The sequence below is a fragment of the Neofelis nebulosa genome, chromosome 5, assembly GCF_028018385.1.
Source record: "Neofelis nebulosa isolate mNeoNeb1 chromosome 5, mNeoNeb1.pri, whole genome shotgun sequence".
NCBI lineage: Eukaryota > Metazoa > Chordata > Mammalia > Carnivora > Felidae > Neofelis > Neofelis nebulosa.
The window spans coordinates 148028130-148052906 of record NC_080786.1 but is presented as its reverse complement, the minus strand read 5'-3'; the positions used below and the strand labels follow the sequence as shown (position 1 = coordinate 148052906).

Sequence of the window (24777 nt, the reverse complement as noted above, 5' to 3'; positions counted from 1 at the left end):
AAACAGAAAAAAAATTTAATTTAAAGAGGAAATCGGGAGAGCTAGTGTCCTGAGCAGGCTAGTTAACCACTGAGCACTTTAAATGCAGCTAAATAACACTGACAAATATAAGAAAATATGAAAATTAATATAGAGAGACTCCATAATAAATTTCATTTGCCTCTTAGTATCAATTATCATCTCATTATCAATAATTCATAGCTGCTCTAGAATATTTTAATAGTGTGATGAGCTTATTATTATAGATGAGGATTTTTAAATTTTATTTATTTTTTTTAATTTGAGAGTGCAAGCAGGAGAAAGAGGCAGGGGGTGGGGGGTGGGGAGAATCTTAAGCAAGCTCCACACTCAGCACAGAGCCTGACGCGGGGCTCAATCCCAGGACCCTGGGATCGTGACCTGAGCCACAATCAAGAGTTGGAGACTCAACTGAGCCACCCAGGCGGCTCCAATGAAGGTGTTTTAAAATAGGTTCTTACTGGGGCGCCTGGGTGGCTCGGTCGGTTAAGCGTCTGACTTCAGCTCAGGTCATGATCTCACAGACCGTGGATGCCCCGCGTCAGGCTCTGGGCTGACGGCTCAGAGCCTGGAGCCTGCTTCCGATTCTGTGTCTCCCTCTCTGTCTGCCCCTCCCCTGCTCATGCTCTGTCTCTGTCTCAAAAATAAATGTAAAAAAAAAAAAAAAAAAAAAAAAGGTTCTTACTAAATTTAAAATAGCTTCCTGTTATTAAGGAGTTTCCAATTTTCTTATAACAGTGTGAGAAAATAACAAGAGGCAGTTTTACATCCTATTTCGGCACTGGTGTACTAAGCAAGCACTGTAAAGGTTTACCTTACGAAGTTTACCAACTTCGAGTGTTCTATAAATAACAGCTATAAAATTTTTGTTTGCTGGTAAATAATCAGATTTCAGTTTAAAAGTAGCCGAGTACGTAATGTTCTTATTTCTCTACCTATAGTCAAATCCAAGACACGTTAAAAGTGTCTCCTTTCTAAGGTCAGTTAAGGGAATACAGCAAGAATATCAGAAGCTACATTTCTTTTTACCTCCGTCTTTGCCTTAGAGGCGGAAAACCTCTAATATGATGTAACTGAAATGGAAAGACTGCCTTACCGGGCAATTTCTTCTCTAGCTGTTGTTGCTCATCTTCTAAAACTGGCTCCTCTGGTAACCTCTGATCTACTGCCGTTGAGCTGATGACAGATATACCACTGCCAGATCGAACTCGTCTGCAATTGGGGAAACAAAGCAAAAAAAAAAAAAAAAATGGATTCACACAAAGCCGTCTAGGTAGCACCGAGCCAACGGTGGAAAAGAGTTTTTAAAGATGATGCCACATCATGGAGAAAATCTCATGTATCGTGAGGAAAAGATAAAGATCTGGTCCTGTTTACAAAGAGCTTTTTAAAAATGAGTACGTGAATGCTACCAGAGGCTGAGTGCCAAGCTTATTTGGATATTTAGAATTATCACCTAAATCAGGGCAATTGCGAAGGGCTGAATTAGTGAATAATCATCGAGTGTCTAATCTTTAATTATTGTTATTATTATTAATTCAGTGTAGGCATCGAGTGTCTAGAACGGTGCCTGGGTCCACAATCAAGAGTTCACTGTTGTTACCATTACCCTTTTATGGAACATTAAATCCTTCAAGGAAGATTAGCAGCTCAGCTGAATGGAAGCCTCTCTCTTCCCCTTACAAAATCTTTTTTTCCATTTTATCTCATAATAAACACATGAAATCTCTACACTTTACCGTCCCTAAAACAAATCACTTAGTTGCCTGATTAGTTTCACCTTAAACCATTAACCTTGCTCTTTGAAACCAATCTACCTTTTTGTTTTAATGCGCTTTTTTTTTTTTATCAGCTTCCAGCCTTGTGTCTCTTGTGGTGATTTTTGCAACTGTCAGACCTTACAAACCGCCCAACTACCATTTCTTCCTACAGTCAATTTTCTCAGCTCACTCCATGTATGTGCTCACAGCAACGGCACTGTTTCTTTTCCTTTTGTGGGAATTCCTTCCCCTCGGCTTTCCCAGAAAGTCTTATTTGTGTGTGTGTGTTTTCTGTTCTTTGTGCTTGTAAGATTTCATGTTTGTCTTCTAAATTAAAGCCTAAAGACATCATTGTCTGGGGGCGCCTGGGTGGCTCAGTCAGTTAAGCGGCTGACTTTGGCTCAGGTCATGATCTCGCGGTCTGTGAGTTCGAGCCCCGCGTTGGGCTCTGTGCTGACAGCTCAGAGCCTGGAGCCTGTGTCAGATTCTGTGTCTCCCTCTCTCTGACCCCCCCTCCCACCCCCATTCATGCTCTGTCTCTCCCTATCTCAAAAATAAATAAAATGTTAAAAAAAAGAAAATTAAAAAAAAAAAAAGACATCGTTGTCTGGGAGGAGAGGTGTGTGTGGCGTGTGTAGGTAGAGGATACCAGTCACTGCAGATCTCTCCAAACTGGACCTTGGTCTACTCTTGATATCTCTACTGAAACTGTGTTTCAGACTAGGATAATTTTCTTTAATTAGCTTCCTGACTATAATTTCTACATTGCCAGTATTTTGTGGCCTATCCAATGTATAGAATTCACAGGCAGAATTTCCCTGCCTTCTTTTCTCTTATTTTTTATTTTTTGGGGGGAGGGAGGGGCAGAGAGAGAAGGAGAGAGAGAGAAGTCCAAGCCAGCTCCATGCTCAGCAGGGAGCCTCATGTGGGACTCAATCCCATAACCATGAGATCATGACCTGCGCCAAAATCAAGAGTTGGATGCTTAACCGACTGAGCCACCCAGGCATCCCTCCCTGCCTTGTTGTCTACATACAAGTTATTTTAGTTTTACTTTAACTGCTAACATTTTTACTGAACTTTGACTATATAGATTGGTACAAAAATCATCCCTTTTTTGGTATTTTACTAATATACTATAAATACTTTAAAGAAAAGAACAGGTCCAAGATTAACACAGGGCCTAGATAAGATTTTCTTCACTTCATGGATATTTCATTTACTTACCAGGAATAAAAATGAGCAAAAGATACATAGCCAACAAAGCCCAGTTTGAAATTCACATACCAAACACACAGTTTCTTATAAGAGCCAAATGTTCTTTACCTAAAGGAAGGCGGAATGTACTCTGGAGGCAGGACAGGTGGCAGTGGTTGGCCAGACATCGCTACATCGATCAGGTGCATAGCCAGGATAAATTCTTCTGCTGTGAGTTTTCCATCTTGATCAATGTCAGAAAGATTCCTATTCAAAAAAGTTAATTATTTTCTAACTTCACGAAAATGCATGCTTGTTACTATTCATGAGTGATTGAAATGTTCTGTTTTCTTATTCTGACTCTAGGCCAAATGAGTCTCTCTATGCCTCGTCAGTTTATAAAAATAGTGCCTATTTCATAATACTGTTGGAAAGATAAAAATGAGACAATCCATACAGTTGGGATGGCATTCCGCAAATGTTAACTATGATTATAATTATGCTTTTCTCAATCCCTGCCAGCCCATTTAAAATGCATCATACCCACATTTTATGTGTCTTTAAACACTATGCTCGGCAAACTATCAGGTCAGATAGTAAACATTTAAGCTTTCCAAGACACGGTCTCTATCACACTGAATTCTGCCCTTGCAGCAGGAAAGCAGCCATGGCCGATCCATAAACAAATGAGCGGAAAACCTTCTAAAAACAGATGCAGGCCAGGTTCCACCCATTTAGGTTAGTTGGCCTGTGGCTGATCTAGACCCACAGGGGTGGATCCTTATGGCCTTCTGCCTCAGAGTCAAGGGGTTTGCTGCTCCTTAATCTCAAGATCAACGGCCACCACTCCCCAGAATCGACATGCCCTGAGAGTTAATGACAGTGAACAGATTTTTCCAGCAAGTCCAAGAATGCGATTTTACTTAACAACACCAAAAGAGGATGCCAGACAACAGAGCTGTTCACCAGAATGCGAACAGGACAGATACTGCGTTGGGAAACCGGCTCTGCTGAGGCCATAAATCAAGAAACTCCTCTTAAGTCTAAAACTTCCTTAGGTGGCATACACCGTTTTGGTTTTCAGTTTTAAGGTATAAATGTCCATGCAGTGACATTTGCCCTTTCTAGAGCACAGTTCTGCAAGTTTTGACAGATTCAGCTGTGTAACTGAATTCAGTCAGTTGTGTAATCACACCACACGCAAGAGTTCCATCACCACCCAAAATTCCCCCAAGTCTCTCAGTCACCCCCTTGCCTTGCCCACAGCCCCTGGCAGCCACTGATCTCTTTTCTGTCCCTCTAGCTTTGTAATTTCCAGATGCCAGGCTCCTGCCAGCTCTTTCTTATCCTCTCCTCCTTCCCATGCCCCATCACCAGCCACTCCTGGGTAAATTCAATTAGAAGGCAGTGGAGTTCTTTTTCCCCCCGCTACTTGCCTAAATAATCGCTGTAAACATTTAATTAAAATACCTTTTTGTTGTATAGAAAGGGAATATAATAACACTCTAGCAGGATAAGTCTCAAGTATTTTTTTTAAGAGAGCAGGTTATAAGTGAGAAACTTAAGCATTTCAATATATTCCAGTGTCACAAACATACCTAATAAACTGCCAGTCAACCTCCACAAATGTTAGATCTCAAGTTTATATTTCAGAGGGCCCTAGGATACTGGCACATACCCAGACTTAAAGAGATCTGGATGTGTCGAATTAACTGGTCTATTGTGTTTATTAACTGCTCTATTATTATTCGATTGCAAAAGGAAGATCCTTTAACACAAAGCAGAAGGAACCAGGATGGGTGAAGGGACTAGCACTAGAGCGTGACCACTTATGAAGCAACCATATCAATGGGCCCTACGGCAAAATCATGAACCTCACATGTAAGCAATTAAAGCAATTCAAGCTATTAAAAATCATTACAAAATAGCCAGAGACATTTATGTGCCCTCCCTCCTCCGCCCAGTGGAAGTACACAGTAATATCTCTCATGTAGTCTTGCAAAAAAAAAAAAAAAAAATCAAACTTGAATTTGATGAGTGGTTCTCATGAGTGGGATGATTTTGTATCCCAGGGACATTTGTCAGTATATGGAGACATCTTTGTCACACCTGGGGATGGGGGTCATGTTACTGGCATCTAGTAGGTAGAGACCAGAGAGGCTACTGAACAACCTATAATACACAGAACAGCCCCCGACAACAAAAACGTATGGGGCCCAAATGGCCAACAGTGTTAAGTGGAGAAACCTTGCTCTAGATCCAATGACCAATCTACTCACAGGAATAAATTAACACAAGGATGCAACCATCAAAAGTTAGACTGGAGAAACTATAGGACAAAATATCCAGGTTTTTCTTTTGGGGGGTGAGGGTGGAGAACAAGGGGAAGTTTTTAGAACACTTAAATGTGTCAATGAGTTGATGCAAAATATAGATTTATTTACATCTGGTTTGAACCAATCAACTACAAAAAAATCACAAGTCAACCTAAGGAATTTGAACACTACCTGATTAACTTAATAAGAATTACTATTGAAAATTTTTTATTCGACTACTGATAATTATAGTCCTCTTAAAAAAAAAATCCCTTTTGGAGATACAAGCTGAAATATCTGCAGATGAAAATGATATAATCACTGAGATCTGACTTAAAATAACCAGGAAGGAGGAGGGGAGAACCAGGGCAGACACAAGTTGAGACTTACTTAAACTGTGTTAGGAGTTCTTGAGCATTCATTAATCTCTCTGCTTTTGTATTTTTCAAAATCAAAAAGGGGGAAAAGAGGTAATCATCACAGCTGATTGGAAAATTAAGCACAATCCCTATGTCCCCATCTATAAATAATCGTATCAATCTGAAGACCCATTAAGCCATACCAACGTAAGCCACTTTATACAAACCAAGGAACTTTTCATTCCTTACCAAATTGAAGCCAGCTGAGCCTGTGGTAAACTTGATTGCATAAGAATAGTTCTTGCTTGGGGACCTAAACAGAATGGGGGGTGGGGAAATATAAATGAATGAATCAGCAAATCTTCACTGTCCAGGAAGACCAGTGTTGTGCACTTAAGCACTCTGCAATCTCTTGCAATCACAGTGCTTTGAACAATATTTGCTATGACCCAAGGGGCTTTTTCAAAAGGAAATTAAGCGCCAATGAAAAGGGGAAAACACACAAAGCACAGCACAGCATCTGGAACATACTCAATAAACTCTTGTTAAATCAATGCTTAATGAGAAAAGAGTATGTAAAAGATTAGTTTCAAAATATAACCTGCCCTTTTGTCCAGACTGCCATCTCTATTTGAATCAGGCTTTTATTTACAAAACTGAAGGCCTCTAAATTCAGTATCTTCTGCCACCTCCTGCTGTCTCCACCGTGACTACTATCAGACACATTTAGAGAAGATTCAGAGAATCTTAGAGAAGGAAGGGACCTTAGAGAGAACAACTCTTGTAACCATTTTATTACACAGTCTTAAAAAAAAAAAAAGTGACTTGCTCAAGTCTAATATCACAACCATTTCTGATGTTAGCAATAAAAGAATTCCCGGAATTCCAACTCTGCTCTCAAAATCAGTTCTCATTTCTTAAAATACTTGTAAATATCTGCACCTCTGGCATGAAACTGGCCTTAGATATCAGATGAAGTCTACAGTGGGAAATTCTGAGTGTTAAAATAAACCAGTGTTAGGGAGAGAGAGACAAATATGTCTTCTACTATCACTGACTCACAAGGTGTGGTCCCAGGACAACCAACGACGGACCAAGGAATTCTAAACCGTTATATTGGCAAGATTGCTGTGTATAGATTTTTGCTTTTAGCTATTTCATTTTTCAAATTGGCACCTCATCAAACCCACAAAAATGGATGTGTTTTTACACAGCAAGCAATAGTGGTTAGGGACCTCTGAGAATCACCCCAGTGTGTCAGCACACAAAGTGCCCGAGAACTTGCCATGTGACTTGGGGCCGGCAGGCAGTTTCCTTACTAATTGGACCGAGTTTGCTTTCTTTCTTTTTTTTTTTTTTTTTTAAATGTTTATTTATTTATTTTTGAGAATGGGGGAGGGGCAGAGAGAGAGGGAGACAGAGGATCACTGTGCTGACAGGAGAGAGCCCAGTGAGCTCGAGCTCACAAACTGTGAGGTCATGATCTGAACCCAAGTCAGATGCATAACCAACTGAACCACCCAGGCGCCCCATGGACCAAATTTTCTCATTTCAGAGGTCCTTTTCAGATTTACAAGACTGTGCTTCATCAAATAAGAAACTATAACACAGAACTTAGCATAATGCTAGCACGTAGAAAGTGCTTACTTAATGGTAGTTAATATTACAGACAATATTCTTTTATTTACATATAAAATATAGGCAGAAAAGCACACATGAACATATACATATGTATTTTTACATGTGCACAGGCTTACAGCTTAATTTTCCAAATTCAAAACGGCCAAGTAAACCATACCCAATTATGAAACAGCACCCCAGAAGCCCTCTCCAGCTGCCTTCTAATCATCCCTTCGACCAAGTGAGGCCTAACTTCTAACAGTACAGTGTGACCTTGTTAAATCTGGCCTATTTTACTCAACGTTGCAGAACATTAACCCTAACTGCTGTGTGGTGTATCATTATGTGAATATGTAATAATCTATGTATCATTCTGTTGATGGGCATTCAGGCAGTTTTCAGTTTGGGGCTTTTTTTCACTTGTTTTTTAGAATAGTGAGCATTTTAAGTTTTGGCAAAACAGATGTACACATTCCTGCTGGATGAGTGTGTGTGTGTGTGTGTGTGTGTGCGTGTGTGTGCGCTTGTGTATGTGTGTGTGCACGTGTACTGAGAGTATCTAAGAATACAATCTAAGAAGCAATCTTTACTGAATTAATGTGAAAGCTCTAAAAAGTCTGTGGGATATGAGGAAAGTACACTGATCATTTTGTTTAGTCTTTAATATTGTACTTAGCATGCTGGAACATGAAATTAGCAAAACTTTAGTGAATGCTTTAATTTATGCTTGTAACAATCCTCTCCACTTCAGAACTATATAAAAGTAAGTTAGTATCTCACCTACTCCCAATACTGAGGGTTGATGGAGGTGGGGCGGGGAAGAGAGGAAAATGGGTGATGGGCATTGAGGAGGGCACTTGGGATGAGCATGGGTGTTGTATGTAAGCGATGAATCATAGGAATCTACTCCCAAAACCAAGAGCACACTGTATACACTGTCTGCTAGCCAACTTGACAATAAATTATATTTTAAAAATGGAATAATTAACAAAAAAAAAGAACTGGTCCTGGACCTGGATGGATATCAGGAGATTTGGATGCCAGTCCTGACTCTTCCTACTCCCTAATGACATATGACATTAACAAAAGTACTTTCACTCTCTAAGAGGAAGTTCCTTCCTCTCTGAAGTGAGGGAAATGATCTAGAACAGGGATTGGTAAACCACAGCCCACAGGTCAAATCTGGTCCACCATCTGTTTTTGTAAATAAAATTTTATTGAAACACTGCCATGCCCACTCACTTAAGCATGACAATATAGCTACTTTTGTACTACAATGGCAAAGTTGAGTAGTTGTGACAGACTAAAATGCAAGCCTAACATGTTTATGATTTTGCTCTTTACAGAAAAAGTTTGTTAAATACCATACTAGAAGGCCACAATTGTCTTTTGTGATTCTCATACTTGACTCTATATGTCCAAAGACAAGGTCATGAAGCATCAAAATAGACCACCAACACCTAAGATGGCCTCTTATCATAACAGAACAGCATAAAATTGAACTCTGAGTACAGAGAACTATCCTGTGGAAGCCTACATCCATAAAAAGATACCAGTTTTGTAGTACTGGCTTATATGGAAACATTATGGGGATAAACAGAAATCCCAAGTTCCTAAACCCTACATGGGCATCCATGTTTGCATAGGGAAGCATGCATGGAAAGGACAGAGAAATGAAACGGAGTTTAAATGACTGAGCCACCCAGGTGCCCCAGATAATTAAATGAAGTTAATTTATCACAAACAATGACTAAGACTTTAGCTTTTGTGATTAATATATGAATAACCAAGTAGCACGTTCATTGGTTCAGAATGCAAGATAAGAAAATTCCTCTTTGAGGAGAAGGCTAGCATTGATGAAGTTGTCAGAATTCTACAGCTACATATAGAAACTTAATTATAGAATGGGCCCTATTTTATAAGATTGTCTCTTTTAAGAGCGTGTAATAGCATACACATCCAGTTGTGAAGGAACAAGGGGGTGTCCACCTAAGCAGGTGTATCAGCTAAATCAGCCCAGGGGGGTAAATTGTGCCACTGCTAGATTAGCTTCACTTCCCATGGTGGACAAGCTCCTATCATGAGCTCCGACAGCCTCACTTTCTTCTGCTTAGGACCAATCAATGGCATTCTTATGCCCACAACATACTCTTACAGATGTAGCCAGAAATTGGTAGCATCCATGGGGCACCTGGGTGGCTCAGTTGGTTGAGCGTCCGACTTCAGCTCAGGTCATGATCTCGTGGTTTGTGAGTTCGAGCCCTGCATCAGGCTCTGCGCTGACAGCTCAGAGCCTGGAGCCTGCTTCAGATTCTGTCTCTCTCTCTCTGCCCTTCCCCTGCTCACACTCTGTCAATCTCTCTCTCAAAAATAAATAAACATTAAAAAAAAAAAAAGAACAGAAATTGGTAGCATCCAAAAGAAGTATGTGAAAATAAAACACAGCAGCAATCAGCAATCCCTCTAACCACCAACAACAGTATATTAACAATGGGCATTAACAACAGTATATTAACACAGGCTACAGCACAGATCTGCTAAGCTGCAGGTTAAGCACAATTCCTGGGAGTGCTAACTATAATTCCACTCCACTCCAAAACACAAGTGAATGCAAGCAGGTGGAAGTCACGGTCTAAGGATGACCTACATCCTACTCTAATTAATATTAAAACATAAATTTTCCACAAATCCTATACTTTAACTGGTGTTCATAACATTAGGATGTCACAACTGCAAGGCTGAGGGCTACTGCATTAGATTTAAAAATTCTAATTACATGTAAGTTGTAAAATTGCTTTTAAACTCCTTCAAAACAAGAATCCACACACACAAAACAAAACTACTAGAGAAGAAAAACATGAGATTAAGAATAGTAAATTATATATTTCATTTGGGCCTCTATGATCTGGGACCTCTTCTCAAGTTTCTTTTTTTTTTTTTTTTAAATTTTTTTTTTTCAACGTTTTTTTATTTATTTTTGGGACAGAGAGAGACAGAGCATGAACGGGGGAGGGGCAGAGAGAGAGGGAGACACAGAATCGGAAACAGGCTCCAGGCTCCGAGCCATCAGCCCAGAGCCTGACGCGGGGCTCGAACTCACAGACTGCGAGATCGTGACCTGGCTGAAGTCGGACGCTTAACCGACTGCGCCACCCAGGCGCCCCTCTTCTCAAGTTTCTTGATAGTCTTCTTATCCTTAAACTGAACGAGTAACTGCTTTGGGGTTCAGGACTCAAATCATTATTTTCATAGCTGTGATCATGACCATTATCTTTGTATTTCATCCATCACAACAAACCGGGTCTGCTTCCATCCAGTTTTATTTAGTCTAAAACACAGCCTATATTGATTCCTCATAAAGGGAAAACAAATTTCTTTCACTTATTATTTTTAAGTTTACTGTAATAAATCTATTTTACACGACTATACAAAGATCTAGCTTGAAGATAAAATTCCCATTTTAAATTCTTTCCAGGACAGGGGCGCCTGGGTGGCTCAGTCGGTTAAACGTCCGACTTCAGCTCAGATCATGATCTCGGGGTCCGTGGGTTCGGGCCCCGCGTCAGGCTCTGTGCTGACAGCTGGAGCCTGGAGCCTGTTTCGGATTCTGTGTCTCCCTCTCTCTGACCCTCCCCCATTCATGCTCTGTCTCTCTCTGTCTCAAAAATAAATAAACATTAAAATAAATAAATAAATAAATAAATAAATAAATAAATAAATAAATAAAAAATGAATTCTTTCCAGGACAAGACAGTAGTAAGTATGTAGATGAACATTAACACAAATCTGCTCTTTCTCGTATATTTCAAATTTTACTGTTTGTCTCAGATATTAAAAGTTCTAAATATTCGAGTGACTGGGTCGTCATCTTTGGAATGAAGACACCGCACTTCAGTCATAAAATACACATCCTCCCAAGAAAGAATTTCCACATCAATGTCACATCTGAATACTACCTAACTCATTCACAGCATACACCAACAATGCCCTGAAAAACTGTTTTCAGATTTATGGACAATGCAGTTCTGGGTCTGTTTGGAGCACTGGTGTGAAATAAACCACGTTGCATTATACTTAAAACTATCACTATTGAATATTCCTTCAGTGCTTGGATGAGCTGGACTGGTTTCTCATGCCATGTATAAAAATGACAGGTACTGTTTTAGCAGAGAGTGAGCATGGCATTTAGAATATTTGTGTATAACTACACTTTGCACCCCCCCCAGATATAAATATATCCTTATTTGAGAAAACTGTGAGACACTTTATGAGGGATAAGGCTCAAGATTAGATCAGACCCTTCCAAATCTCACTGAACCCTGAAATTTTTTAACAGATGAATTTTTCTTTTCGAAGTAAAAATTGCAATTGTAATATAGTAAGATAGAATCAGAACTTTAAATTTTGTGTTATATACCAGTGCGTCTCTACTTCAGGCAAATTAACTCTCTCGCCTTCCTTCTGTATTTGTTAGAGGACAGTCATATTTTTTTCTTTCTCAAAGTTTGCATCAGATGTCTCTATTTTCCTTTATTAAAATTACAATTTTCTTTATAATTCTCTAATCAATTTTAAGTGTTTAACCCTCATTAGAAACGTTTCTGGAGGGACCTCTGGGTGGCTCAGTTGATTAAGCTTCTGACTTCGACTCAGGTCATGATCTCATGGTCTGTGGGTTCGAGCCCTGTGTCAGGTTCTTTGCCGACAGCTTGGAGCCTGGAGGCTGTAGAAAGGTTTCTGGAGAGTATCCTAAAATCCTTTCTATCCTTCCGATGCAAATAACAGAATCTTTTTTTTATTTTTAAACCCACGGAGTTCATATAACTTAACTCTGGCCCCTTGTACAAGGAATGAGATCTAAATAGGAAAAGTGACCTCCAGCCAGTTAGTGGCAGAGCCAGGTGCCAAACTCACCAGCCACTTACTTCCACCCTGCACATTGCCTTGAATGCTGACTCTTTGAGTAGACAGTTTCAAGTTCATCTACTAAGTTGAACTTCAGAACCTGAACCAGTTTTGGTTTACGGCAGTGCTTCTGTGCGAGAGTGCTTTGATTTGCGTACTGGTGGGATCCACTGTGCAGAAAGATCCTTGGTCTATGTTCCATTTACCAAGAAGCAATGGGGTCAAAGCCTTAGGCACTGTGGCATTATCAGTAGATGAGAACTTAACATAAGAAGGACAATGAAAACCTTGTTTAGAAAAAAGCAAATAGAGAAAGGCATTTGGAAAATATCTTTGGCCCAACATCTGGAAGGAATTTGGATTTGGAATAAAAATCATATTTCACAAAATTAATTCTCATTTGCAAATACCTGTTAAGTGTCCACTCATAGTTTTGTCATGACTATTGAATAACTGTCTGTATTTCAGTCTGGATGACTGAGGGACAGCCCATTCTGCCGCGGGAGGGGCACTGTGGGGAAGAGGAAGGAGGGGTAAAAGGATGAACAGTGAAGAACATATTTACATTCTTTTAACACCAGTAAACTACGAACTTCCCGACAAAACCAGCTTTAACATTTTATTAGCTTTCTAATCATTACTTCTGAATTTTCTGTAATGAGAATTTCCATATTTTAAGGTTATAAACATTTCTCTCAAAACAGACATGCTCATTATTTTTCCAGAATCAAGGGTAAACACAATAGAATAAGTGGCTGTTCCAAGTTATACACACAATTTAATAACTGGAAGCCTCTACAAAATATGGAAAGACCTCTTTGGATCTAAAATGATACAAAAATGTCCAGGCTTTTCCTAACTTCTAGAACAGTTCTCTTTCAGCTCAAAAAGCAATGCTGATAGCAAACAGGTAGCTGCCTTTAAAGGTATTAATTCTTTAACATGGGTAACTTTCTATTCAGCAAAAGACAGGATATAGTTCTTAATGAAGGGAAATCATTTCATTCTGGGAAGTTTAAATTCCCACAAATGGAGAGTTGCCCAGAGAGAACAGAACATTTCCAGGGTCACGGCAAATCAGTGGGGCGGTAATGGAAGGGGCTTTGCTTTCTTTAAGTGCAATCAAGTGCTGACCTTTTTTTGCCAATGTGCAGCAAGCCTGACCCAAGAAAACCCCTGCCAGGAGTCAACTGGGTCTACACCTCCTTAGTGATGAGGTCCTCAGAGTTGTTCCCGCGTTAAGTATCACAATGGTACCTATGGCTTGTTAAGAGCCTGGTGTCTAAATAGGGCAATTTAAACACAATGGCTAAGCTCTCAATGGCATTTCACTTCCAGAACAGATTGTAACTAATACCCCATTTGCAATTTCCTTTCATTTCAACAAAGATATCTATTCCTCATATGTAAAAGCAAAGTTTTAATCATAAATTGAACCTCTCAGTCATCATTTACATGTGTTACCTATGCACTTATACTTAACAACATATACTTCATAATGCATTGGAAACGGCTCCCAAGCACTTTAAGAGTACCTAATTACATTCACGTTTTCGACTATTATAAATTTCTTAATAAAAAACACTTACCAAGGTCGATTCTGCTGTGAGTACTTCTGCAACAGCCCTCTCATTTTAAACTAACTAATTTATGCTGATTCCAACTCTTGCCTATTTGTCAAAAGCTAATTATCTTTCTCCTGCACCCCAGGAATATAGGGTGTTGCACACAGAAGCTGCCCCAGATTACACTTATCAAGTCATAGTTTTCTGCCGAGACTTCCCTGAAAACTTAAAGGGACTAAAAACTCATTAGCAGGTAACCAAAAATTAGATGCCACGTTCTACAAATTTGCTGGAAATTGAAATTACTAAAAAGATGACTACCAATCTGACCCCCCCACAACCAGTTGCCTTAATAACATTACTGTTTGCTAATACTGATTACTTATTCATTCTTATGGCACAAATCAATTTTTTAATGTTTTCTTTTTAAGTTTGTTTATTTATATTGAGAGAGAGAGAGGGAGGGGCAGAGAGAGAGAAAAGCCCAAGTAGGCTCTGCACTATCAGGGCAGAGCCTGGGTGGGGGGTGGGGGGCCTTGAACCCACAAGTCGTGAGATCACGCCCTGAGGCGAAATCAAGAGTCATGGGATGCTTAACCAACTGAACCAACCACCCAGGTGCCCCAGTCACACATCAATTTTAAGGCAGATTTCAAAATCCCTTGTGGAGAGTCACAGAAAACTCAAAACTTCAGCATGTATAGGAGAAAGACTAAGAAATAGGGAACTCAGTGTTGGATCATCTGAGTTTAAATCTCAGTTCTACCTTGTGGTAAAATGTAAACTGTAAGTGAGGATGATCGCTTCTTTGGGTTTATTTCCTAATTCACAATTCTGAGCCGGTATCTACTGCAGGTGGTTGGGGGCACGGAATGGGATTAACAAGGTGTTTGGCAAGTAGATGTTGAGCAATGTTCCTGAGTCTTAGGAATAAAACCTTAACGAGCGGAAGACAAGTATCTGTGTACCACCATTAACTGAAGTTTTCAGAGCAAACTTTCATGCCTTAAAATCAGAAAGAACTCAGTTAAACTCCTGGCTCTATCATTTAGGAGCTATGTTATCTTGGGCAAATTCCATGAGATTATCTGAGATAGAATAAAAGGTAAGGCCAACTGTGGCTCTAATCTTCATATAAAATTTTCTATAAATATGTAAAGGGTTAATAGAAAAGAGTTAATTTCCCCCTCCTACCTGGAGTTCTATTTTATTATTTTTAAACGTTAGTAAAACTAGTAGCTATTTGTTTTTGTTATTAAAAAAAGAACACCCAAAGTTTTTTAAGGAAATGTCATGTTCTTTATTCGTCATCTCTACAACATGTAAGTGATAAAACCTAGTAACATTATCCAGAACTAATTATTGGCATCCTACAAAATAAAAGATAATAAAGAACATAGTTAATTCACTTTCAGTTTTAGATGTTAATCAGATAATGGCTTTAATCCAATGCCCATTTAGAAATAAGCACACTTACCTAGCCACATCAAATGACTGTGCCTTCTGTAATTTAGTGTTTAATTGTGACCCTGGACCAGATCTACTGAAGGAAGAGCTCTTTGGCAATGTGGCCGCTGTAAAAATAAATAAATGGTGAATAATTTTAATCCTACAAAGAAAAGAAACATTTTCCTATTAGTGAAAATTAAAATATATACTCACCAAATCTGAGGCAGAAATTATTCCTCCCTTACTACCCTGGACTCAAAAAGAGTGATTTCCTCCACTCTCTGCCCCTTGCCAAAATGTTTTCTAGATTTACTCATTCCTACTGAAAATCGCCTTACTAAGTAGTAATGTTTATAATCCATAACTCTTTGTTAAAAGTTTCAGATCACATCTTTTTTTTGTAAATTTATTTATTTATTTATTTATTTATTTAGAGAGAGAGAGAGAGAGAGAGAGAGAGACAGAGAGAGAGAAGAGAGCACACAAGCAGGGGAGGGGCAGAGAGAGAATCCCAAGCAGGCTCCTCAATGTTAGCGCAGAGCCCGACGCAGGGCTTGAACCCACAAACTGTGAAATCATGAGCCAAAACCAAGAGTTGGCCGCTTAACCGACTTAGCCACCCAGATGCCCCTGTAATCACATCTTATGGGATCTGTTCCCATAGTTAAAGAAGCAACAGCTTAAATACATAGGATGGCATTTTCTTAACTGTGCTAAAGGAGCAGAAGTATTAGGTCCAGATGAAAGAAACAAAAGGTCCCAGCCTTGCAGTCCCGGCCAGATAACATGGGATGCTAGGGAGGGTCAGCCTTTGTGTCTGATTCCCATTAGGGCTGGTTAGCTGGGTGCCAGGAAAATACGCTGAGTCTCAGCCACATTCCCCACCTCCTGGCCTATTGTCTTGCAACATTTGCTATTAAGCCCAAAAGAAAACAAGACAGAGCACATGCATTCACAGATGCTACTTGGAAAGTAACTGCGACAACTTTTCCAGCTGCCATCATGTCTATAGCCATGGCCACATATGAAAGGCAAACTACATGGGACAAGAAAATCTTAAAAAAAGAAGAAAAAAAGTGCTGCCTTTAGATTCTTTAGCTATAACTTACAAACAGATCTTGACAGATGGAATAAATCCAGGGAACTGGGCAGAGAAATAACCATTCAAACATAATCATTACCCATGGCTAAAATCCAGGCCATCATCGCTACTGAATTACACAGACATATCCCAAGTACTTTTTTAAAAAAAATACTTTACCCCCCGGATAAGAATTCATTAGATGTGTAGACCACATCTACAGTTTACGCTTTCTTTTCACTAAAGGGAAAAAGACTTCAAATAAAGTCTCAAAATGAAATGAACTACACCAGGAACTTTTTAATCCTTTCTATCAATGAAGCAAGCAGGTAATACTCCGTCCTTAATGTATTTAGCCATTTAATCAACTTCCTTCCCCCTTCCTCCTGATTCACTCCACCTCCTCAAAAAAAAAAAAAAAAAAAAAAAAAAAAAATAGCTGTGTTCTTTTTTTCTCCCCATTCTCCTAAGGGAATGGCTTACTTATTAGCAATTCATAGCAGCTGAAGAAAAGTAGTAACTGACACATGGGAAGAGAAAATGTTCAACTACTACTGATCGAACTTGAGTCGCTCCTGTCAAGCCCTTGAAAGGAAATTATGCTCTTGGTTTTAGCTGTTGAGTTCACCTTTGTCCATAATGGTACCAGAGCTCCATAGTTTCATTCTCCGTTACCTCTCTCTAGCCTAACACATCCTATTCAGTGTGTTGGGAAAAAGTGAGATATTAAATTTTAAAAAAAGGAAGATATCTTCCTCTGGAATAAAATGCCATTCAAATGTAATCAGAGAGTGATGACAGAAGATTTAACAAGAGCGAAGAGTAAAACACAAGTTGTAAAAAGTCAGTCTGTGGATTCAGCAGGTCACATACCAGGATGAGCAAATGCGGGTAGAGGTTGTATAACAGGGGGAGCCCCGTTAGCCAGGGGAGGCACTGCTGCTGTAGGAACAGAAGATACTAGAGGTGGAGACATTCCGACAACTGGAATGGATCCCATTGGCACCGGAGCAACAGCTGTGAGTGGCGGCATGCTGGCGATGCCTCCTATTCCTAGGAAGAAAAAATCCCAGCAAAAGTCACATGGCACCACCTTTCCACGTTCAATGACAATTAATCCAGGAGTGTTTGAAGCAGAAACTCGCTTTCCAGCTCTAATATATTTTCATTTAAAATAGAAATTCAGAAAAAAAAAATATAAATTCACATTAATCGTTTTGGAGAGTACCAAAAATTATGTCAAGAATCAATCACATCCTAAGGGCACAAGATCCAACTTGAAAAGGCATCTACTGGCCAAAGTTGAGGGTCAATAAGAATAATAACTGCAATGGAATGAAAGCCACAGAGGGAATTAAATTTATGAATTCATAATTATATTGAAAAAAATCCTAATTGGGTCACCATAGGTAATCAATTTATTTTGAAAACTAGTATAAATAAAGGAGGAAAAGAAATCAAATATTTATCCTGCCTTTCCTTTACATATTCAACCTCAAGAGTAACCAAACATTTTCATGGGGGAGTTTCTCTTGGTTAGAGGATTCTAACCAAAGAATGAAGAAAAATGATCAATGTTTCCTTTCTTTTTTTTTTTTTTTTTTTTTTTAATTTTTTTTCAACGTTTTATTTATTTTTGGGACAGAGAGAGACAGAGCATGAACGGGGGAGGGGCAGAGAGAGAGGGAGACACAGAATCGGAAACAGGCTCCAGGCTCCGAGCCATCAGCCCAGAGCCTGACGCGGGGCTCGAACTCACAGACCGCGAGATCGTGACCTGGCTGAAGTCGGATGCTTAACCGACTGCGCCACCCAGGCGCCCCTGTTTCCTTTCTTTTTTGTTTCTCTGTCTGAACTTGTGATATTGTGTCATAAAAAGATACATATATCTGGTCTCTGTCCCTGGTTCCTGGCAGAGCTCCTAAAACCCTTGTGATTTCCTGACTGATAGGAACATCTTTTGTTACACAGTATTAGGAATTGGTTCCTGGTTCCTGACACAAGGGCTTCTAAGACCCCCTGGAATCTCTGGAGTGATAGAAGTCTTTTTGTATTTAAATAAGATGACTGGTGGCTGGGGGCCCCCAGAATACCTACCGGATGGGAGCTGATCACAGGAAAGACCAAGGCATGGTTAGAGGGTTGCAACTTTCAATCCCATCCCACCCCTCCCCACCTCCACACAGAGCTCAGGGGAGGGTACAGGGGCTGGAGATTGAGCTAGTCAATGGCCAAGGATGTCATCAATCACACCATAGCAATGAAGCCTCCATACAAACTCCTACATTACAGGGTTTGGAGAGCTTCCAGGCTGGTAAACACATCCACATGCTGGGAGGGTGGCACACCCCAACTCCGTCAGGACAGAAGCACTTACACACAGGACCCTTCTGGGCCTCGCCCTTATACACCCCTTCATCTGCCTGTTCATCTGTATGTATCCTTTGTCATATACTTTATAACAAACTAGTAAACCTAAGTAAATGTTTCTCTGAGTTTTGTGAGCTGTTCTGGCAAATTCAGAAAGGGGAAGAAGGGTGTGTGGGAGCCTCTGACTTTGTAGTCAAGTCAGACAGAAGTATGGGTACCCTAGCGACTCAGGGCTTGTGACTCAAGTCTGAAGTGAGGGCAGCCTTGTGGGACTGGGCCCTTCACCACTTAGAATCTGACTCTAATTCCAGTAGTTACCACCAGAATTAATCATAAAAAAATAAGTTAGTGTCTGGAGAGTTGGAAAATTTGGTGGCATGGTTTTTCTGGACGCAAAATTCTTGGCTTTGTCTTTCCTCGATAATCCTAAATATATTACTCCGTTTTTTTCTGGCATCAAGCATGGCTATAGAGAAGTCTGAAGACATATTAATTTTCTTCCTCTTGTAAGTCGTGTGCTTTCTTTTGCTATATACCCAAATAATTTTTTGTTCTTGCAGAATTTATCTTCGTGTTGGTTTCTCCAGGTTGACATTCTCAAGTATATGGTATCTTCTTTCCAGTAAAGTGTCAAATCTTTTATTTCCAGCAAGTTGTCTTAAACTAGCCTTTACCATTTGTTCTCTTTCCTTGCTTTGGTTTCCTTCTTCAGGTACTCCCAACTACCATACATTCACTTTCCTTTGCCTTCAATATCGGTCACTTTTTCTCAAATCCTTTTTATCTCTTGTGCATTTCTTCTTAATGTTTGAAATCTTTCTCTTTTTACCTTGTTTCTCTTCTGATAGCATCTCTTGTGCTGCTTCTGGTTTGTCTTCAGTTCTGAAATGACTTTTTCTTTTATTTCTCATTCTTTTCTGAGTTCTGTCGCCTTATTTCCGAGGCTTTAAAATTCTGATTGTGTTGGTCTTTCACGACTTGTGGCATTTTCTTAGTATTTTTCAGCTTGTTTTGAAATTGTAGGTTCCTGGGATGCCCTCATTGTCCACAGAGCTGTTATTCAGCTCTTTATTCTCCTTTTCCTAATAATAACTTTGTGTGGGATTTGACCTTGCCTGATACCGCCTGTGGCTCATTTTTATGTGAGCCTTGCTTCCTGGGATTTCCAGCCTCTGTCCTCCACCTCCACGTTGGTCTGGACCTTCTCCTTCTTTTGTGTCTGTGTTGCCGCCCTGCTCAATTTGGATTCGACTCCCAGTCATTTCTCCTCAGGGTAGGGACTTGTCCCATGAGGAAGCCTTGTTCCGCCAGCTTTTAAACAACCACTACAAAGGCTAACATCCTTTTACCAGTTGACTACCTTTTCTGAATGAACATTTTCTAAATATTTCTAAAGAAATGCATCTACTGGAGGCTATGTTTTAGATATCATTTCTCTGGACTCTGCTAAATTTTAATTCCTGAAATTTTTCCATCTCTCCTCAACCACTGGGTTTTCCCTCACTTCTCTAAAAATGCAGGAGCACTCCTCATCCTGAACACACCAGCCTTCAGCTGACATGCTCCTCCAGCTTTCTCTCTCCTTTCCAGTAGCACTCTCCCCTTTTCCAAGCCGTCAGTCAGGCTTGAGTCTCTACCACTCCAATGAAACTGCTTTTCAAGGTCAAATACAAATCCATCTTGTAAAATCCAATCATTTTTCTGTCCTATTACTCAATCTCTCAGAAGCAAATCCAACAAGGGAGCTCTGCCTCCTTGAAAAACGTTTTCTTGGCTAATGGGACAACAACCTTCTCCTATTTCACTCCTGGCTTCTTCCCTTTTACTACACCCTTAAATGTCACAGCACAGCAAGGCCTGCTCCCAGGTCTCCTGCTATTCTAGTTGCACATTCTAGGGTATTTTATCCAGTGCCAGGGATTTCAGTGCCATCCATACGCAAATTCTCCCAGAGCTGATAGATCCTTCTTCTGAGTTCCACACCCATGGATTCATCTGCCTCCTTGCAAATGCACTAGGCCCCTCACACTTAACATTACCAAGACTTGATTTATTTTTCTTCCACATTGATTATTAACACCCAGATCTAAATCCCCACTACCTCTTGCCCATGGCAAAAACCCCCTTACTGACTTCCCTGATTCTACTCTTGTCCCCTTGCAGCCCAGTCTTCAGATAACACAGATTATTTTTTCTAAATGTCTGTCAACCACGGGGTGCCTGGGTGGCTCAGTCGGTTGAGCGTCTGACTTCAGCTCAGGTCATGATACGGTGGTTTGTGAGTTCAAGCCCCGCGTCAGGCTCTATGCTGACAGCTCAGAGCTCAGAGCCTGCCTCAGATTCTGTGTCTCCCCCTCTCTCTGCCCCTCCCCTGCTCATGCTCTGTCTCTCAAAAATAAATGTTATAAAAAAAATTAGATGTCTACCAACCATGTACTCTCTTACCCATAAGCTCTCTGTAGCTTTTCACTGCACTTAGAAAAAAAAAATTAGAGGGGAGCCTGGGTGGCGCAGTTGGTTAAGTGTCCAACTCTTGAGCTCAACTCAGTTCATGATCTCACAGTTTGTGAGTTCATGATCTCACAGTTTGTGAGCATGGGGCTCTATGCTAATAGCATGGAACCTACTTGGGATTCTGTCTCCCCCTCTCTCTGTCCCTCCCCAGCTTGTGCTCTCTCTCTCTTTCAAAATAAATAAACTTTTAAAAAAGAAAGAAAAAAAGATTCTCACTCATTAGTGGTTTTATTAGGCCCTAAACCATCTGGCTCTTGCCTTACCTCCCTGCCCTGAAGGCCCACCAATACCTCAGCTACAGTGCTCTCATTTCTGTTTCTTGCACATAAACAGCTTCATTTTTGCCTTAGGACCTTTGCAACTGCTATTCCTTTTGCCTGGAACGCTCTCTCCTAGGTCTTCCTTCACATGGCTCTCATCTCTAATTCAGCTCAAAGTCATCTCCTTTCAGAGAATTCTGCCCTGCTCAACCTGTCCCGTCAGCCATCTCTATCCTATTACCCTGTTTTATAGAATTGATTGCTCTTATCTTGCCCTGAAATAATTCATCCATATGCTTGCTTTCTCCAGCTTCATGAGAAGCTTCAAAGCAGCAGGAGCCATGATATCTTGTTCACCAACATGTTCCTAGCAACTAGGGACACACAGTTGGGGTTTAAAAATAATGGTTTGATCTAATAAAACCATGGGATCTGGCAAATAAACAAGCAAAAGACAAATAACCCCTCCCTGAAACAGTTGGATTCAGAGTCAAAGAAGAATTCTGCTGTGTGCAAACACACTGAGGGAAGATACCAGGAACACTCACAGAATTTCCTGGAATATAGCTGGCTGTCCTTAAGCAAGTCACAGTATCACTGTGCCCCATTTCCTCTCCTTCACATAGGGGAGTTGATCAACCCCTAGTTGGCCTCAGTTCCACATGTTAACATGTGTCTTAGCACCCACGCAGACAATGAACCCAGGAACAGTTACGTTCCACGCCACCCATATGGTTTGGTGATAATGACCGTGGGAAGGTAAATAGGGAAAAACTGTATGTTTGGACAGGTTCTACCTCCCTTTCTAGAAGTATGGTCTTAAGCAAACTGTTCACCTTCGTAGAATCTTAATTCTCTCATAACAGGCCTAATAATTTCTGTGTACTTTAGGGTTGTTGTTGTGACCAAATAAAATACATGCGAAAGTATAATATGTAAGTGGTAGGAAATGCACGGTCAGATAATTTTTAATATTAATTAGAAAATGATAGTAGTAACGAATTATTTTCTTCTCAAAAGTAGCCATGTAAGAAGTATAAAAAAAAAATTATCTGGGGTCGAGCTGAGAGGTGGAACTAGGAAAGACTAGCAAAGGTCAGATCTTTGAGTTAACCTGGGCAAACCTGGTTAGGGCACAATGTACTTTTAACTTCTCTCATGTTCTGATCTTCCCTGGTGATTCCTTTCTTGAAACTAATTTCCTGAGGATGCTGGTGTGATGGGCAGGAGGGAAGGAAAGGCAGTGGGGAAGCCTGGGGGAAGAGCTCAGGACTGGGGAATGGCAGCTCAGAGATCCCAGGTGCCCTCAGAGGCAGTGACAGGTTACTTAGGTGACGGTAAAACCGCCTGGGCCGCAACCCTGTGGGAATAAATCAGCAATGTCTCTAGAGTTGAAAGTCCTGCTGCAGAATGGAACAAGAGAAGACATATTAAATGTTAGAGGAAGAATTACTGACCCCGGGTTTGAGGGAAAAAGAGGAAATGGGATGCCTCTGGTTATTTGACTCTTCCTCCCCTCTGAGGTTTCTTCTTGCAGCCCCAGAAGGGAGGCCAAAAGACAACCAAACACCTTTTAGCTGTTTTAACCCATGGGTCCTGACCAAGCATTGGCTACAGGGACCTTCATGAGATTCAGAGCCACTTCCACTGAAAGAAGCCAGCTAACTAAGGGATCAGGACTGGGAACACAATGGACAAGACCAAGGACCCCGGGCACTATGAGCTGACCATACTCTTCACCCCTGCTCTTCCTAGCCTTTGCTCCTGTGTGATTTCCTGAGTTTTCCCTTCTTCCCTTGGATCGCTATCCTGTTTGCCCGACCTGCACCTTTTGCCTTATAACCACCAGTCTTGTGGCTAAACCTCAAGAGAAAGGCAACGCTCAGAGGTGTTTTTAATGGCAAATCTATTAAGCAAAGGCACAACATTTATTTATCTCAGCTTATCATTAACTGTATCAGAGACAACCTGCCTTACCATTGATTGCCCCCTCCCAAACCTATTTCACCTATCGCCTGCTATAAGATATATCAGGAGGAAGAAAGGGAAACCCTAGCCACAATTTTTGTGTTTTGTTTAAACTAAGAACTTTCTCATGAGTCAGATTTTAGATCTGATTACTGCAATCTTTAAATCAATGTAAATAATTAAAGTCTAAGGTGAGAACAGAGAAGAAATCAGGACTGTCGGTGATCTTAGTCAACTAATTACTGATTCGGTTTTAAGAAAAATATATAGGGGCGCCTGGGTGGCTCAGTCGGTTGAGCGTCCGACTTCGGCTCAGGTCATGATCTCACAGCTCGTGGGTTTGAGCCCCGCGTCTGGCTCTGTGCCGACAGCTCGGAGCTTGGAGCTGCTTCAGATTCTGTGTCTCCCTTTCTCTCTGCCCCTCCCCTGCTCATGCTCTGTCTCTCCCTGTCTCTCAAAAAGGAATAAACGTTAAAAAAAATTTTTTAAAAAATAAAAATATATGGCTAAAGGGTATCGTTTTATGGAATTGTGTTTTTAACTGACATAATGTTTGTTTCCTGCTTCATTTTGTTCTAAATGTGGCCAATTGTCTCAATACCATGAATTTAAAAACACATTGCTAGATACCATAATCCAAGGGAGCTGTTTATGCACAGGGGAAAATCAAAATGTTATGGAAACAGAAAGCCAACAGGAAGCATGTGGCATTGTGAAGGGTCAAGAATGAAGAGCAAGAAAAAGGTAGAAGATGCGATAGCAGACTGCAAGTTTATTCTTTTTACCCTGACATTCTGTAGCTTTGCTTTCATTTTGATTACTAGCATCTGTTAAGAAGAAAACCACAAGACCCACGTGGTGTCACTTAGGCCAAGTCACCAAATCCGGGGCTTAAAACCCAACCTAATGGCAGACTGAAACTGCCCCAGAAACGTAGTCTTAACCCATCGGTCCAGAATCTTCTGATCAGAATCAATGAGGTCATCTCTCCCATGGGCCCTGTCCATCACCCAAAGGAAGATGAATGAGATAATTGACCTGATAAGACCCCCTGGCCTTCTACTCAAGGGAAAGTGATCTTGCCAGATACAATCTTTTCTTTTCTTGTGCCAACAACTTTCTTGCCCCACCCTCCCTCCTTCCCCTCTACTTGCTACGTGAGTGCTGCCCCACACGTGAACCACTTAATAAAGCCCACTATGTCTTCAAATTTACTCAGCTGAACTTCTGTTCTTTAACACATCCTAGGGTGTGAGTGTGAACACGCTTCTTCTCTTCCGGCACCATCTGCCTGCACGGGACCATCACTTTTCAGACAGAATAGGCTCCTAGAATTTCACAAGGCTACAAACTGAAAAGGGGGAAAAAGGGAAATATTTATTTTTAAAATATACAA

General features: G+C 40.5%; 1 protein-coding gene across 6 annotated transcripts in view; it reads right to left on the bottom strand.

Annotated features, from left to right (window-relative positions):
- ITSN1 (intersectin 1) overlaps positions 1 to 24777 on the bottom strand; it is a 221887-nt gene that overhangs the window by 113669 nt on the left and 83441 nt on the right. For all 6 annotated transcript variants that reach the window (XM_058732474.1, XM_058732476.1, XM_058732477.1 and 3 more), the window contains exons 6-11: positions 17143 to 17322; positions 15217 to 15313; positions 12585 to 12685; positions 5899 to 5962; positions 3105 to 3242; positions 1115 to 1230 (exon numbers count right to left, since the gene is read on the bottom strand). In XM_058732474.1, coding sequence (XP_058588457.1) covers positions 1115 to 1230; positions 3105 to 3242; positions 5899 to 5962; positions 12585 to 12685; positions 15217 to 15313; positions 17143 to 17322 — 696 coding nt within the window. The remainder of the gene's footprint in view (positions 1 to 1114; positions 1231 to 3104; positions 3243 to 5898; positions 5963 to 12584; positions 12686 to 15216; positions 15314 to 17142; positions 17323 to 24777) is intronic.